Below are 18,606 nucleotides of genomic sequence, written 5' to 3' on the forward strand. Positions count from 1 at the left end.
TGAATAATCAAACACGACCAGGAAAGACGCACGCAGCTATTCTTCTTGCTTAATCTAAATGCAGACAAAACAGAAGAATTAAAACATGTATATATAATTGATGTATAGTAGAAATTTATTTACCATAAATTTACTAAATATGTAAACATAAAAGAACGCTCGCGTTGTGCCCGTTGAATGGAGTTTGATTATAGCTGCAATAAAATAACATCCGTCTCCTAAACTACATAGGCTGAATGGAGTTTGATTAAATTGGCCAGCGTGTTTAAATTTAGATCGTTACAATCGGCCGACCCTCGTGACTTCATAATGTACGGCACCATCCTATAGACCAAGCTACTCCAACTGAAAGGCCACCGTGGACCAGCTCAGCCCTGCGAGTGCAAGGACCACGCTGACATCTCCCGTGAAATGTGCAATTGTTTTATCGCTAACGGTTGACAAAGAAAGAAACCATCACTGAGCGCGTGAGAACTTGCGATGGGGAACGGCCCGTGGCTGACACAGGGCCGTTTCGGTGCGCCCTGGTCCCAAGGGCCTGAGTTGGAGTGGCCTGCTATAGACGACTATATATGTTGCACTTCGAAATGGTAATTAAAGAATTCGTAATACGCGTCAAGATTGGAAACTTATCAAAATCAATTGTAAAACCCCAATAAAACAATATTTGCAAACGTCATTAATATCGACTCCTTATGAAATACTACCGATTGTATTAACTCGCGCATGAGGCCATTGACACAAAGTTAATTTAAGCAATTTAAATGAACTCGAATGAATTGAATATATCTAATCGGCTTGTTCCTTCATTATGAAAAATACTGCATTATTTAAAATCTGTGTATTTGTTTACTTACAGTTATCGAATAATTAAAACTCCATAAAATCAAAACGTGTTCAACTTTGTGTTTAATGTTTTAGAAACATCGACCGCAATGCGACTCGCATATTCTATTAGCAGTGCAGTATAAAAGCAATAAACATTATGTTCTCGTCACTGTGGTAAAAGATCATCGCCGAGTTCTTCATCGCCAAAATCGTCGTCCCTTTTTCCAACGGACGTCATGGGACGGGTAGGTAGAGGACCTATTGGATCTATGTATGGAGTACCTACATAACATATTTTAGAACATTTACTTTTACAGTTAACTATTTGTAACTGAACGTTATCATATTTAGTATTTTGTTATGAACAATTTTGAAGTATTTGAAATAAATTGTAGACCAATGTAAACGCCAAAGAGGTACTACTCTGTAGGGAGAAGGCAAAAACGGGCTGTTTAAAATAGCCAAACCCATCAATCATCTGTTCAATCCATTAAGGCAATTCAACCATCATCTGTAGATCATTCTTGTTAATGCTCCTTTCAAATAAACCTACGCAATTCTGAAGCTTTGATAAGTCTATCAAACGTTCGATGCTCGCAAAGACAATATAAATAAAAATATTTTACTTTTCTCATGTTCAACATAAGATTAATTAAACACAAAATTTAGTAAATAAAAATAATACATTCCTTTCAATTTGACATTAGTATAGAACATTTTTAGTAATTTCAATATTATGAGAAGTTTGTAACCGACTCAAAGAAGAAAGAAACATCACAGACAAATTACTCACTTTCCGCAAAAATGTTGGTTTTTAATAATACGTACTTGGTTGATCGTTTGCATCGGACGTCATTTCTGGGTAATTTTCAGTTGTAGAGGTTCGATTGGGTCGTGCAACACCAGCGCTGCTCAAACTTTGAGCATCTCTTCTGCCGAAGGTGGGACTTGATCTGTGATCCGATAATACACTCATTCCAGAACCAGTCCGCGATGATGCTCCGCTGTTACTCATCCTTGATCCTGTAGCAGCAATTTCATATATATGGAACGATTATGACACTCCTTTTATATACATGTGACGATTACGATCTCCTGTACCTGGTCTCGCTGATCCTTGTCTATCTTTCAGTTCTCTTGCTTTTTCGACCCGTTTTAATTCCGTTGCATATAGTTGTGCCTCCTTCAAACCAAGGTCACTGCATAAACGAACTAAGAATTTAAGACATTCAACATTTTCAGGAAACTTTTCATGAATATCTTGATACTCCGATAAAGCTTTATGGAATTGGCCAGTTCGCCTTAAACATGCAGCAACGAGTAATCGCCATCTTGGATCGTCGGGAGCAAGTTCTACTGCTTTTTTGAAATAAATTAATGCCTTTTCAGCAACCTAAAATACATCACAATGTAAACATTTATTTCGTACATTCAATGTAAAAGAAGAACGAGAAAATCTTTACCTGCATTGATACAAAATATGATCCAAGCCAATCAATTACTTCAAAGTTTGCGGGGAAAAATCTGTAAGACTGAATAAATAGAAATTTTAATATAATTATTGTATGAAATGAAATACATATATGATAAAACAACTTACATCACTATAAAACTGATACGCTTGTTGTTTATCTCCAGCATTATCATACAGTTCACCTACTTTTTGTAGAACTCCGGGGTCAGATGGTATTATGCCAAGCAACTGATTATACCTATTATATTTTAAAACAATTTTTCACGATATACGATTACATAAATCAGTTATTCATACTAAAATCAATTAAATTAAAAATAAAGATTAGAAACGATAATAATACCATTCTGTGGCTTGATCAGTGTCACTCATAAGTTGATACAAATGACCAATTTGATATAGTGTCTGTGGATCGTGTCTAACAATATTACGAACTTTCCAAAAACATTCCAGTGCTTCTTCATACATATTTTGTTTTTTATATACTAAACCTATCAAATAAGATTTCATTTATGTCCTGTTTCTATACATCTATAACTAAAAATTACCTAGATTATAAAGTGCCTGCACATGACTAGCATCCGTATCTAATGCGCAAAAGAGAAGCTCTCTAGCAATATGTAGATCGCCTTTTCTCACTGCACAAGCAGATAAATTAACATACGCTGCTGCATTGTAAGTATCCGTATTTCGAGCAATTTCTCCACATTTTTCTGCTTGGTCATAATCTCCTTGCTACAGATTTAATACAAATTATTAACATAATATTAACATTCAATTCATAATCAAACATGTCTACAACCACTTACAAGAAAATAAATGAAAGAAAGCATAGTCGCAGCTGCACTATTAGCTTTACTTTCTCGATTTTCAAACATTTTCAGAGTATCTATAGCTAGCTGAGTTTCTCGATTAAGTAGAAATACCATGGCTTTACTTATTTCTAAATCAGCAGCTAGTGGTCCATAAGCTGACGATTTTATAGTATCAACGCACCTTGAGGAAATACGATTATAATAAAACAACATTTTTTTTTAAGTTCATAATAAAGTAATCCTAAAAATTTACCAAGCAAATCCGGCTGTAAGTGTATCTTCAATAGTAGGTGCTATGAGTTTTGCAGCACAAAGTATAGTTTTCTCAGCTTCCAATTTCAGTTCTTTCTCCAGCTTAGATAAATCGTCATTTTTTAAAATTTCATTCAATATATTAGAAGCAACATCATCCTGCAAAATACAAAAATGATATTTTAAAAGGGTACTAAATAAGTATTTTGTTAACGGTCTACAATGTATGTTGTGCAGTGTGCTCATTAGTATAGTAATAAATTTGTATTGCTGCATTAAATGATTATGTACAAAATTACAATTTATCACTTTAAAAAATACATACTAAAATTATTTAAAGTGCAAAAAAAAAAAATAGTCAGCTACAGAGTGTGGGCGATACTTAAAGTAGCACTTTATGTAATGACATTTTTAAACATGCCCAACTCACAGTACTTATGTTATATCTGTCCTCCTGATCTACGTTAAGTTGAACTTCTAATAATTCTAAAAATGCTCTTTTCATTTTATCTCTATGAGATAACGCAAAATGGCATAAAACAGCATGCAACCCTGCTTTAAATTCAGCTCTTTCTTTCATGACCCATTCAAAACTATTAGCTGCTTCTTCCAAACGACCCATTTGTACAAATAACATTCCTATGTTATGCATTATTTTTATTCTGTGAATTATTCAGTAAATTAATGTTAGTTTAAGTACTAAAGATAAAAATCTAACAATGAAAACCCAACTTATATCAGCAATAAGTATATACCGTTACTCTATTACCTTAAATCTTTATGAGCTGCTGGTGCTTGATCAAATGCCATTCTATACATTTTAATTGCCTGAGACAATTGTCCCATTTTAACATATATATTTCCCATATTCACTTTCAATCTAGCACTGTTACTAAACATTCTGTTCCTTGTTATAGCTTGATACGTTGCTATAGCTTCTGTAAACATATTATTGTTGGTGTATTGGGTTGCTAAGTTAAAAATGACCTGCAAAATTGTAAAATATTAGATACATTTTTTTCAATTATAGTTAAAGACATGATAATACTTACAGCAAATGTTAAATCTACATTGTGATTATCACTGAGTCCAGCCTGCTCTTGTAGTCTAATAAGAGCCCTTTCTCTTGAAGATGCTTCTCTTGCTCTCTCTAGAGCAACTCTCATATTGTTTTCATATGCTGCTTCTACTGAACTCTCTATTAACTCCATTATTTTTCTTTCAGCTACTTTTATCTTCTCTACTGGCCTTTTTACAGAATTATTAAGATATATTCTTTTGAAATTCTATCTTCATATATATAAAAGAACATTAATTAGTAACATGATCTTACGTGTCTTCTTTCCCAGTTTCTAAGGGTGATGCAGGCCCCTTAACAGCATTACCCATATTAAGTGGATCAAAATTTTGACGAGTGTTACTGGTGTAACCAGCACCTCTAACTGCAGTCATTGGCCGAAGTCCACTAGTAGTTGGACGTACAGATATACCAGTACCAGTTCTATGAAACTACAAACATTTCAAAAAATTATATATTGTATCAACATGTTGAAATGCAAGTATATATACATAATTCCACTTACTCCACTTGATGTACCTAAACGCATGGCAGTCCCAGGTACCTTTGGTGTAAACTATTGTATGATTAGAAAATAATAATATTTCTTTATTGAAAATGATAAACAACGTTAACATAAAATACGACTATTGTCACTTACAATCAATCTTCTTCCATAACCTGTATTGAGAGTCTCATGAAAAAATTCATCCTGTTCAAGATCCTTAATGCTGTACATTGATGGATAATCATTGTACCCATCATAAATATTATCATCGATTTGCGCAGTCATCGTGATTATTCCTGTAAAATGCTATCAATTAGACAAGATCACTATAAACAAATCGAGTATCTAAGTACCTTTTAAGCGCAAAACCAATTAATTTAATAATACTTGCCAGGAACTGATAAAAAACACTTTTCTTTTAATCTTGATTTACTTGTAGGGTAATATAACAAAAATTAGAATTATCCTGAAGAACAAATAACAAATGCTAAAAGATGCGCCACGGTTGATTTGTGTACCGAGTGGTAAACAAAATTGTTCTATATACAAGTTACATCTGTTTTTACAATGCTAAGTTATTTATATACATATAATTATCTTATAATGTTATAAAATAGATTCCATTACAATTAATTAACTGAAAACATTATTTTCCATTAAATTCATTTTCGTTTAGTCGTAAAAATTGTAAAAGTATTCGTAAGGAATAATATATTAAAATGCAAATTGCATGCAGTTGCATTCAACAATGGAACCTAACGTTTATTGGTTGATAATGTGAACCGTCAAGCGTCATATGCATTTTAGACGACTGCAAGCGACTGATCTACTCTGTATACTGTATAACACTATTGAACACTATATGAAGTTTCGCCGTTGCTTTACGTAAAAAGAAAAAAAAGTATTTCGACGACGTATCTTTTATCATCGCTAGTTTATATTTTTCGACCAAATAATCCATCAGGAAATATTTTGTTTTAATAATTTTTCATTGACAGTTTGACAAAAGATTCTAATTTTATAGTTTCCCAGAAGGCGGGGTTATTTTATGCAGAAACAGTGCCAGATAACCAGATAACCTCTGGTTTTCTTCGAGTTAATAATGTTGATAAATACTCGAATTTGACATGTTACACGATAACGTACAAGTATCGGTACATGAAATTATGTGTGAACACCTTTTTAATCGTGATTACAAGCGCAAAATGCAATTTTGGGCTGTATCTGTAATGTGATCTCTCGTAAAGTAATTTAAAGTGATTTCAAGAAAATGACAACTGATCAGAGTGGACACGATCATTCCCTTGCGATTAGACAAGAAATACAACGTTTTGAGAGTGTTCATCCATCCATATATGCTATTTACGATTTGATAGACCTCGTATCTGACGCACACGTTGCGAAACAGATTCGTGAACATGTTGTTGCAATCGAAGGTATATGTTGTAATAAATATGATTAAAAGGATTTAAATACTTTTTTTATTTTCTTTACTTCTCCTTTCGTTGGGTTAAGAATAAATGTAAATAATTCTATATTATAGATTCCTTCGTTAATAGTCATGAATGGACATTGGCTAGAGACGTTCCAGAATTACATTTAGGAATCATTGGTTCATCTGATTCAGGAAAATCTGCTTTAGTTCATAGATATCTGACTGGTTCGTTTATGCATGAAGAATCTCCAGAGGGTGGTCGTTTTAAAAAGGAAGTCTTCATTAATGATCAAAGTTATCTCTTACTAATTAGAGACGAGGGTGGAGTACCGGAATCACAAGTACACAAAAAGATATACTACATTATATAATTGATGCATTCGTATATGTATCATCCATATCATTTGGTAACATATTTTGCTTAAACATTTAACATGAATATCACTCATTTCAGTTCTCTGCTTGGATAGATGCTTTATTACTCGTGTTTAGTTTAGAGAGTGAAGAAAGTTTCTCAATAGTTTGCAGTTTCTATAATAGAATGTGTTCGTTTCGAAATATGTCAGAAGTACCAAAAATACTTGTAGGAGTACAAGGTAAAACAATATGCATTTTATTTACATTTATAGAATGTTTGTTAATGTTCAGACTTTTTATGTTTTTACAGTACACAATTATTAGCCTGATGTTAAATTATTTTTATTTCATACTGTCTAGATTCAATTAATGATTCTAATCCCAGAGTTATAAAAGATGTTAGACCACGAAAATTGGCATGCGATTTAAGGTGTCCTTATTATGAAACATGTGCTATTTATGGTTTAAATGTTGAAAGAGTATTTCAAGATGGTAAGTATTCTAAAACTACATACAATCCTACATATATATTTTTTTTAATCAAATGTAGTTTATAATTGATAACCTGTAGTAAGTTTATACTTTTGTAGTAGGTAAATTATACTTATTTGTTATATTTTTCTTACTCCATTACTGTTATTCTTCAGTGACTTTGATGATTATTCTGAGAGTATTCTGAATATTACAGTGTGTCAAAAAATTATACAACATATATCTGCAAAGCATTATCGATGTAATGGACAACAAGCAACCGATAATGAAATTAAATATCCTGTTCCAATGATTGCAAAAAACGTACAGCTCCTTCCCAAAGACATGGAAGCAACAAATTCATCAAAACTGAATGTAAGTTATCCATTGGTTCTAATATATTAAGATAAAGTGTATTATCTAATAAATTATTTTTCCACAGACATCTGATAAAGAAGAAGATGCACGATCTCTTCATAGTAGTTCAACTCAAAATGAATCTGGAACAATAAGTGATAATTTTCATAATGCACAGAATCAGCATGGGGATCTTAGGTCTTCAATTTTAACTCCAACTACTATCAGGTTCAATTGTTGAAATATATAATTCCATTATCAAATGAAATAAAAACTAATATTCAACTCATTATGTTCTTTTATTATAGGAAATTTCGAAGAAAATCTAATATTTTTACTCCATCTAAAAAAGAAAAATATAATATGGGTGAAATGGGGGTTGGTAGAGAAATACCTGTGAAGCAAGGATACTTATTTAAACGCAGTAGCAAATCTTTAAAAGAGTGGAAAAAGAAATATGTTACATTGCTGGAAGATGGTCGATTAACTTATCACTCCAGTTTACATGTAATTATCACGTAATTCAATATTTTTAGAATACAATGGAACAAACATTATATTTAAGAGATTAACTTTTGTGTACATATTTTTTGCCTAGGATTATATGAACGATGCTAATGGAAAGGAAATATTATTACAATACGTGACTGTGAAAGTGCCTGGAAAAACACCTAAGGGTTCCAAATCATCCAATGCTCAAGGTAGACGTTAAATTATTTAAGTTCCTTTTTTTTTTGCTCCAATCAAGTCAACTTCAATTTAAATTATATCTCAATTTTCAGAGGATAGCTTCGAATTTTCTATTATTTCATTAGAAAATAAGACTTGGCATTTTGAAGCAAATAATGCTGAAGATAGAGACAGCTGGATTTCTGCTATAGAACAACAAATATTGTCAAGTTTGCAGAATAGTGACGGGGACAAGAAGAACGAAACTGATGCTTTCAAAATGCATTGTATAAAAAATAAAGTATCGGGAAATGACGCGTGTGTAGATTGCGGTGCACCTAGTAAGTCATTTTTGCATAACTCTAAATATTTTTATATTCGATGATTCATATACATTTGATATACTCAATTATATTTTAGATCCAGATTGGGCTAGTCTAAACTTAGGTGTATTAATGTGTATTGAGTGCTCAGGAATACACAGAAATTTAGGTTCACACATATCGAAAGTTAGATCACTGGATTTAGATGATTGGTCGTAAGTGCTATGTAACTACTAATTTTAAAAGAAAAATTATTCAGTCTAGGTGGTAATAATACTACCAATAAATGATTTGATTTTGAGGATATAATTATATAAATTCGTAGAAATATAATTTAAGTTATGCATGTATTGTTCTATGGCATAAAATAGACGTGACATTAACTTTAGCGCAGGTCAATTAAGTGTAATGTTAGCCCTTGGTAATGATATAGCAAATAGTGTTTGGGAATATTGCTTAAATGGAAAACAGAAACCGAATTCAGATTCTCCTAGAGAAGAAAAGGAGCAATGGATCAGATGGAAATATGAAGATAAAATCTTTTTACCGCCAATTAACCCAAACATTTCTTTAGGAAAATTGCTTATTGATTCAGTTTGTCGGTAAATATTCTCAAATTGCAAGTGAATTATAGTTGCATTGTTATATGTAACCCGTAGATAATTTGTTTTCTTTTGCATGGTACGTGACATAGTGGCGATATGAGAGCGTTTACATTATGCTTGGCCAGATGTAGTTACGAAGATATTAATATGTCTGTCAGTATGGAAGATTTGAGGACGCCTCTTCACTTGGCTTGTGCCACAGGAAACTTAGCTATGGCACAACTTTTAATATGGGTGTGTGTTTCTTCTTATCCCAATTATAGTATACAAACGATACAAAAAATGTTGATATACTATAATATTAAATTGTTACAGCATAAAGCAAATCCACATAACTTAGACCATGAAGGACGTACGTGTATGTCATATGTACGAGCACTCGAAAGAACGCTTGATAATTCAACAGATTCTATGGAAATGCAGAAGCTTCTTGAAGTACTCGAACAAGCTACTGTTTCTGGAGTAGATGACGTAGAATCGTCTCAGTATTAAAACTGTTTATGTTATGTACTTATTGCATGCAAAGCCATGCTTTAATTAATGGCTTAGAGTTGATATAACTTTTATTAATTAACGGTACTGATACTCAGAAAAGCAACCAAAGTATGTTAAATGAATTTGAAACACAAAACGGTCTATTTCTATAAAATAGCACTCTGTATTGTGTTAAAAAAGATTTACATTGTGTATAACAGTCTGTCTCCTTTTAAATGTTGGCTATAAATTTCGTGAGAAATTTAACCACGTATTTTAATAAATATAACATACTTTGCATATATATTTGTACATTCAAAAATAGTTTGAATTAAAAATATAATTCGTATTATTATAAATATATATATATATATATATATATTTAACGAGGTTTAGGTCAGTGAAAGTAATGTCTAATAGTAAATTGGAGTGTACATTATCAATGACTGAGAGTACAAACACTCATAAATCTAGTTATATTTATACACAGAATACATTTAGTGTATTTGAAAAATGCTTTTATAATTTTTATTTTATTAATTATGAATTAAATGTATGATTACCTCGCAATATTTTTTTTTTTTTATTTTAGGTACTTCCCCAAAAAAGATTATAGTTTTGAATTTGCTTATCTTTATAGTTCTATGCTTTCTTCTGTTATTAATATTTTTTAGTGGAAATTGTATATTATGTACAAATTTCTGCATTACAATTTTAGTAAGACCAATACTTCATTTAAATTTATTAGAAGAACAAACAGCGTTTGTGACATAATATCCTTCATCCATTACATTTGAATTATCTAAAAAATAACAAACAAACATTTGATGTTAGACACAAAATTTCACTTTGAAGATTCAATTCTTACCTTGAAACTCTACATCTACTGGAAATATAGGTAATCGGCTATAGTATTTAATTGTTGTCAATTTTGATAATTTAGACTGGGAAGAAAGTGAAATTCTCCGCGTAGTAGGAATCCTGTAAACAATGTATAGTCGTTCCTAGATACAAAATTTGTAATAAAATTATTAAACTTACTTCTTATCCCAATTATTAATTATTGAAGTGGGAAGTGGAGCATTTAAACTATAAATCGTGTTTTGATGCAAATCATGCCAATTTTGTATTGGCGATTTTTCAGAAACGTATTGATTAAAAGCACATAGAAACAGAGACCTCATATCATAGGTTGAGCATTCTAAATTATTTTGTAAAAGTAACATAAATTCTAAACATACATGAATTTGTGCCATACATATTAATCTTTTCCTGGAAACATTAAAAGAAAGTCAAATGTATGTTTCATATAACAGAAAACCATATGATTGAAGATAAAATGTATCTTTGTTACACGTACCTATAGGTATCAACTATAAATTCATCACATGACACATTTCGTAATTTGTGTTGTATATTATACAGGTCATCGACTCTTGCATTTATTAAAATATACATATAATCTCTGTACAATTTTTCAAAGCCCATATCTATAACATATTCTAATGGTAAACTACCTGACAGCAAATGTGAAATATTTTTTTGCTGATTTGGATTGGAAATAACTTTGGCGAATCTTGTTGAATTAGTCACATTTACCTAGCATGTATTAGTTGCATAATTAAAGAAAGTTTCTTTGACTATGTTTAATATGGATAGTACAAATATTTTTCATAAAAATTGATATTATACCTGTGCAAAATTCTCTTTTATTATAATATCTTCTAGTACTGTATGGATACACTTTGTCATTTCAAAATAATTCTTGTTCTCTGTAAATATAAAGAAACATATATATCATTTAACATATGAATAAATGTATATGTTTATTGCATAAGATTCACTCACTGATGAGCAATTCCCACAAAACGTCTGTAAGATCTAAGTTATATCTTAATGGAAGATTTTGTATATATTGTTCAATTTTCATATCGTTTTCTAAACATTCATTTGCAAAATCCATTTCTTGTACATCATTAATATCGTTATTCCGAAAACTATAATCTCCATTTAGCAAAAGATCTAAATTCCTTACTATTGTATTGTGTTCCTATTTTAAATAGTAAAATAGTATTACCAGGAATTTAGGGTACTATATGAATAGTAGAAAAATTAGAATTTTAAAATACCTCTTTATATGGACTTGAGAAATCATGTGGAAATTCTAAAATATTCTGAAAACATATATTCTTTTTGTATTCCTCTATTATGTTTAAGAACTGATTTAACAACAGTAATTGTTTCCACAATTCTTTCAAAGGACTACTATTTGACCCTGTTACAACTTGAGCAACCTAGAAAGAAATACAGAATTCACATATGCAATTTATTGTAATTAAAATACATTATTCTTACCAAATTATTTTTTGATGCTCTTGTGGGTGGATATAATGACAAACTAGAAGTATCTACTTCTATGCTTAAATTTCCCTCAAAATTAATTTTTGCATTTTTATCCCAATTAATCATTTCATCTTTTGTTCCAAATAAATCAAAAGTATTAAATGCAGATATGGAAACCTGAATACATATACAAAAGAAGTCATGAAGTTAATGATATGAATAGATACATAATTGTCAAAAATAATTACAATACCCACATTGTGTTCCTGTACATGTGAAAGTTTCAAGTGTTGTTGAAGAATACTTGAAGAAGATTTTTCCATAGCATCAAGAGTTTCAGTACCAGCTAAACAAACTTCTATCGTGGTAAACCATTCTCCTTGAATAATTGTACCTAATAATTTACATTCTCTCTTATCCTTTCCATCGCAAAGTACAAATATTGGTGGAAAATCATCTGTTATAGATTCAATACATGCATTCAATGCATTACTGAAACAAAGTTATATTATACTTATTATTACTAATTCTAATTCTTATATTTAATAAATAGTGTCTAATATAATTGTTGTAAGTTTACCATGCTTCTGTTCTGCTTAATGGTAGATATGTTTCTTCTGTTCTGAACCAACTTTGTTTTACCACAATAGTACTATCCTCAAAATCAAGTTCATTGAATGAATATTTTAAGGGTGATCCAGTAATATCATATTCTGAAATGTTTATTCAAGTAAATTGTATAATCTAAATAAAGAATCTTAAATGTTATTTAATAAACTTACTATTTTCTTGATCATCATCATTACATACTGAAGCATTATTCAAAGATTCCGTACATTCCTGAAAGTAAACAAAATATCAAACACACAATTAATAGGATAGATAATTTAATATTTTATATTACACATACTTGTTTATACAAAATAATACATGGCGAATCCTTGTATTCGGGAAAAAGTCGAGTCACGTAAGACAAAGAAAGTTTGTTTATTTTTATGGATGGGTCTAAAACTTTTCGTAACATCTCGAGGTCATAATCCATTATTAATCACTATTTGGAATCACAGTTTAGAAAGTAATTTTCCTGTTCTACCGAATGCGATTCTTTGGAAAAATTTGAATAATTTCAAACGTTTCATGAAAGATCTCGTTCGAAAAGGCATCATAATCCGATTATACATTGTAAGGAGGTAAACTAACATCACCATCGGAGAGTAGATGAACTACTATATAGTTTTTCTCGTTTTTTAGGCAAAAATTATATTTGTTGAAACTACGAAAATCCTTTGAATTGTGTGTGCACATTTCTTAATTTATATATATATATAAATTTCCTATTTAGCTATTAAGCTGTAGCTTAAATAGGAATAAAAATAGAAACGAATAAGATATCAATACAACAAATTATTAATTATATCTTATATACTATAGACTTTTATAATAATAATAGTATCAACATGCGTTGATTCTAATTCCAAGTTACCATATATGGTAAAATATTAGAATATATAAAAATATAAAATATATTTTTATTTCCTTGTAAACGAGAAAAATTACAGCCATTAGCTCATATTACTTGGTATACAATTGATAATGTCATTTGGCCCTTACTGGCGATGTGCAGTTAGCAATTATATACTTCAAATAATATAGAGTGTCCAGGTCTCACCACGTGGAGGTTGCTGCATATGGAGACCCATATCGGATGACCAGGACAAAACCAACTAGCTAATTAGCTAGTCAGTCACATCCTAGCCATCCTCCCCCGGGGTGTACTACTAAAAATTTAAAAAAAAAAAGAAAGAAAAATGATCCACTATTTACCGACATAATAATTATTAATATTACACAAAGCTTCAGGGCCGGCGTGACCTTTTGCGGGACCGAATTCAAAAATTTTGCGGAGCCTGAATTTACATTCAAATCCTACACTTGAATTTTACAACGAGGAATTATTTATTTAGAAATACTGTTACATATTATATGTTTTGTACGAGATGAATATTAAATAATAATACTTTGATGATTTTTATCACTCCTTTAAACTGAATCATCGCTACTAAAGAAATGTCTTGCATCTGTTAATGCATTAACCATGGTATCATCATTCTCTAAGAAGTTAATCAAAATCGATGCCTTTTAATTGAGTAATTTTCGTAGACCGCGGGGCCTTTCAAAACGTGCAGAACCTGCCTTGTGCCGGCCCTGCAAAGCTTTATGCAATAATTTCCATACTTAATACTAATATAGTACTACATCTTTGATAGGAAAGAGAGAATGGAGAAAATATATTTTCTCCATGTATGTATACATTGATCAATGTAATTAGTTTTCTGTTTGTCTGTCTTATCGTTAAATATTAATCGTTCCTATCAATTTGGCCGCTCAAATATATTATATACTAACTAATATGTATAATTAAACATATATATATTATATATATACAATATAATATATACAATATATATTATAAATCTAATTGTGTCAACACATCCAGCCTACGCTGATGTCCGAAGAAGTGAGGGAAGAATTTTTGAAGCATAAACTGAAACATACTAAACAGAATTTGATGAAGTTTGGTTTTTCAGATACGCCAAGTTCAAGTTCTATATTAAATTAATTGTTACCATTCCTCTTGGATATGAATATTAGGTTTCGCTTCCCAACTTTTTACATTCCACTTCTCGATCCTAAACATGTATAAATATATACACTGTATACTCTGCAATACAAACTTATTCAATGGATTAGGATACATTTACAAATCGATATATGAAAGCTGCAAAGAATATTTTATAGTATAAACGTACACATATAAGTTACTCGATATCAAAATCATTGTCAATAGTAGTGAAATTGAAATAGAAAGATGTTCAATTTAAATTTTGAGTTTTCGAAACACGAATATTTTGAAAATAAATTTAAATAAAAAATGAATTGCGCTTGATGCCAAGACAAAAAAAAGCTTAAAAGATTGACAGTATTAATTTATAATAATTTAAACAAAAGTGAGAAACAACAATATATTAATCTAATTCGAACGTACTCTTAGTTGAAATAAGTAACAAACACGCGTAATGTCAATCCTACTCAAAGTTTTCCTGTCAATACGAAGCATGGAATTGCATTTGTGTACTCTTTATACTATTTATAATGTAAATTTCAATATAAATTTGCAGATATGATTAAATGCGCTTTGTAGCGGTATTTCTGTTGACGAGCAATGGTTAATAATTCGCCGCGGTTACCTGTAACAGAAAAAACATATATTATTCTTTATTCTTTAAAAAAAAACCCGTATACGGACTTGTGCTTCTTCTTCTTCTGTTGTTGCCTTAACTAAATATATGGAAGTTATTTTTTAACGGTCGCGATTTGTCATGTACGCAACACTAATAGCAAACGCGATTCATAGTTATTCGCAACACTACCCTGAAAGAAGACGCAAAAAATAGTACTTGAAAATATATAAATTATTTCAAATCGAACGCGATTTATCAGTCGCAACACTAATAGCAAACGCGATTCATAGTTATTCGCAACACTACCTTGAAAGAAAACGCGGAAAGTACTGATCAAAAGCAATCGCGAGGTGCATCATTATTCGAAACACTAATCTATTAAATATAAAAGAAACAAATCGCGTGCACCAAGTAATACGAATCTCTAATTAAAAATCTACTGCAACCATCTCAGGCTGTAGAGAAACATAGTGGCAGCCACTTTGGCTGCTTGGTAATTCTTGAAGTGATGATGGTGTCAAATTTTGGGCTTTTTATATGACGAAATACTAATTCAAAACGCGTGAATTTACAACAAATCGGTCGCGATTCATTTATACGCAACACTAATAGCACTCGCGGCTGATCTTTGTACGCAACTCTACCCTGGAAGAAAACGCGAAAAATACTAATCAAAAGCTAAATTGACTCTAAATACTACTTTCAAACGGGCGCGATATTCATTATACGCAACACTAATTGCAATCGCGGTTGATCTTTGTTACGTAACACTACCCTGAAATAAAACGCGAACAAAATCAAACAAAACAATCCTAATAAACGAACGCGATATTTTCATTTCGTAATACTAAAGCAATACGCGATTTGCTCAATTGACACTGGATGATGAGTTCCCACGTTGGGGTACACGACCCAAACAAACAAACTACTACAACTACAGGCAAATACAGTTACAAAATAGTAATAGTAATGACTCCCCATCTTCGAATCCGAAGATGGAGAGCCATTCGTTGCAGCCCTTTCTTGTGACAATTTGTCAGGGCCTTTCTTCTTTCTTCGGACGCATTGTCCCATCTGAAACTTATAGCTAGGGTCGAGGTTCAGTGCAATACGTGGACGTTCAACCCGGTGAACCACACGTCTAGAACCTCGAGGGAACGAACGTTTCGAACAACCCTACTGATCACGACCGCGACCGCGAAGCAACGACTCAGAGAGTCGAGACCTGAAGAATCGAGAGCAGATTCCGAAACAAACGGACAGAAGTTCCGTTTGGATCGTGATCGCAACGACTCCTCAAATCCACCTACAGGTGCAGACCCATCACGTACGCGCGCGACCTACCCAACTAAAGTGACGAGATCTGCCCTGGACCCTACCTACTGGGATTTAACATACACACCACAAGTTAAGTTACCTACCTACCTAACCCTATATTTAAAAATGGCAAAACAATCACACCAACACACACGCTCAACGATCCTCAATCAAGGCTCTCGGGCGCGACCTAAACTAGGGAGATGTCCCGGGACACCTCCGACACCCGAGGATACCATACACAACATTCACACTCTAAAGGTACGTACCAGTTCCTGAAATCGACTGACAAAGGCTAGCGACCATTGCGTACATGTATGATGTATATATCAATATTTATTTGCAAAGCTTGGATGTAATATAATCGTTGATAATTATATGCGTTAGATCAATCATATAGTTCATCGTCGATATACTAGTTTTATTCTTTCATAAATTTATCATTGATTTAGGATAAAGATTAATATTGAAGCTAGAATGCATAGTAATAAAAATATAATGGTACGAAACACCATTTCATTTATAGATTATAATGAATGTATGAATCAATCATACAGTTCATTTTCAATTAATTATCGCGAATGTTCCACTTTCATGAATTTATCATTGATTTATGATAATGTTTAATATCGAAGCTACAATGAATAGTAATAGAAGTATTTAGGTACGAACAACCATTTCGTTTATGGATTATAACGAATGTTTAAACCGACGCAATTCCACATCCTAACCACACACACACACATGTGAAAAGTACGTCGGTGCACGATACGTTAGCACAAAGTCAGTCGCTCATATAAAAATGGATTAATATTACAGACTAAATCATCGTGCCCATTGCCTTCGCTCATCCAAGTAGCACCTGGGCACGTAAATGAGATCAGACAATGAACACGGAAGCGTTAAACCTGAAAATCCTCACTAAAAAGAATAATTAGTAAATCTAAACGGTCTAGTATCGTTTCTTACTTTGTTATTTTATTTTCAGTATAAATGACTCGAATTGTAATTTATATAAAATTTCAAAAAGAAAACTGAGCATACTCTAAAACTGAACAATTTGATTATTAAAGAAATGACTTTAATAAAAATTGAGTTATTTGTGAAAAAAGTGTTATAAATAAGTTTTTGCGATACTATAATTTATATTGAAAATTTAATATTCATATTGACAGTTACGTGCTCCGTCCTGTATATGTAAGTACTATGTATATAGAAATTTTCGTTAAAATAAATATTTGTTGACTAAGGTGATTCCTACTAACGCGATTCCCTTGTAAAAGTATATTTTTTAATTATGAAAGGATGCAAATCATATTACTTTAACGCAGGAATCGACCTATCGCGAAGCATCCTTCTTGTACATACACGGAAAACTTTAAAGCAAAGAGTATATACTTAAAGTATCGTTCAGATATTTAAATAAATATTTTCAAAAACATAGTAGAAGATAAAATCATTTAATTGTATATACACTCACATACATATTATATTAATTATATAATGTATATTGAATAATACAGTATACATTAAATTTTAATTCAATATTATCATTTTTATGTATTGATTTGATTGATATTGTAAAATAAAAACTAATATATCTTCGATTATAATGGTTCGTATCAAGAAATATTTATTATGTTATTAATAGAAAACCCGAAGTACAAGAAGGTCCTAGCTTAAACAAATAAATAAAACAAGAAATGTTACTATTCACGAGTATGCTATGCAATGCATACCCGCGGTCACTGTATTTGCCAAGTACCGTGTATACAACCAGTCACCCATGTCGATTTGGACCTTTCGTCCTACGACCTACGACATGGGGACCGGAAGAACAAAAAAGCATGCGACTCACCAATCGTTGTCTTCATGCAGGACATCGTAGTGGCTCTGCTGTCGCTGATCATTGGAGTGACTCTGCTGTCGCTGATCATCGGAGTAGCTCTGCATTATCCATGTAGAACGTCGGAGATGCTCTGCTTTCCTTATGTTGAACTTCAAAGTTCATTTGTTTCATGATGTATAGAATCTGCAACAAAGGTTACACGAATTAATAACATGTTTTAAAAGTTACAG

The 18,606-nt window shown here is 31.6% G+C and overlaps 3 protein-coding genes across 5 annotated transcripts; 1 reads left to right on the top strand and 2 right to left on the bottom strand.

Annotated features, from left to right (window-relative positions):
- Positions 1-891: 891 nt before the first annotated feature.
- On the bottom strand, positions 892-5,510 carry LOC128876299 (intraflagellar transport protein 88 homolog). 3 transcript variants are annotated; one of them, XM_054122536.1, is made up of 16 exons: positions 5,288-5,510; positions 5,088-5,230; positions 4,953-5,003; positions 4,703-4,878; positions 4,422-4,617; positions 4,139-4,356; positions 3,800-4,031; positions 3,371-3,528; positions 3,112-3,298; positions 2,851-3,037; positions 2,646-2,793; positions 2,429-2,540; positions 2,292-2,360; positions 1,930-2,221; positions 1,657-1,851; positions 892-1,110 (listed from the first exon to the last, which is right to left on the bottom strand). In XM_054122536.1, the coding sequence occupies exons 2-16, from the start codon at positions 5,217-5,219 to the stop codon at positions 995-997; spliced, it is 2,469 nt and encodes an 822-aa protein (XP_053978511.1). In that variant the 5' UTR covers positions 5,220-5,230; positions 5,288-5,510; the 3' UTR covers positions 892-994. The 3 variants fall into 3 exon arrangements, with proteins under 3 accessions (XP_053978511.1, XP_053978510.1, XP_053978512.1); XM_054122535.1 differs by having other exon boundaries at positions 5,326-5,483; XM_054122537.1 differs by lacking the exons at positions 4,953-5,003; positions 5,088-5,230; positions 5,288-5,510 and having other exon boundaries at positions 4,422-4,612; positions 4,703-4,844.
- A 259-nt stretch (positions 5,511-5,769) lies between these two features.
- LOC128876300 (centaurin-gamma-1A) lies at positions 5,770-10,195 on the top strand. The gene is made up of 13 exons (XM_054122538.1): positions 5,770-6,370; positions 6,478-6,710; positions 6,824-6,965; positions 7,087-7,218; positions 7,415-7,572; positions 7,640-7,782; positions 7,863-8,061; positions 8,153-8,255; positions 8,337-8,564; positions 8,644-8,761; positions 8,936-9,148; positions 9,241-9,385; positions 9,467-10,195. Exons 1-13 carry the CDS (start codon positions 6,205-6,207, stop codon positions 9,641-9,643), a joined length of 2,157 nt encoding a protein of 718 aa, XP_053978513.1. The 5' UTR covers positions 5,770-6,204; the 3' UTR covers positions 9,644-10,195.
- Positions 10,196-10,287: 92 nt separating this feature from the next.
- Positions 10,288-13,173, bottom strand: LOC128876301 (protein zwilch homolog). The gene is made up of 12 exons (XM_054122540.1): positions 12,879-13,173; positions 12,751-12,808; positions 12,549-12,681; positions 12,226-12,460; positions 11,981-12,145; positions 11,755-11,919; positions 11,474-11,675; positions 11,318-11,397; positions 10,986-11,224; positions 10,667-10,897; positions 10,494-10,606; positions 10,288-10,427 (listed from the first exon to the last, which is right to left on the bottom strand). The coding sequence occupies exons 1-12, from the start codon at positions 13,008-13,010 to the stop codon at positions 10,357-10,359; spliced, it is 1,824 nt and encodes a 607-aa protein (XP_053978515.1). The 5' UTR covers positions 13,011-13,173; the 3' UTR covers positions 10,288-10,356.
- Between the last annotated feature and the right edge of the window lie 5,433 nt (positions 13,174-18,606).

The sequence above is a fragment of the Hylaeus volcanicus genome, chromosome 5 (genome assembly GCF_026283585.1).
Source record: "Hylaeus volcanicus isolate JK05 chromosome 5, UHH_iyHylVolc1.0_haploid, whole genome shotgun sequence".
NCBI classification, from domain to species: domain Eukaryota; kingdom Metazoa; phylum Arthropoda; class Insecta; order Hymenoptera; family Colletidae; genus Hylaeus; species Hylaeus volcanicus.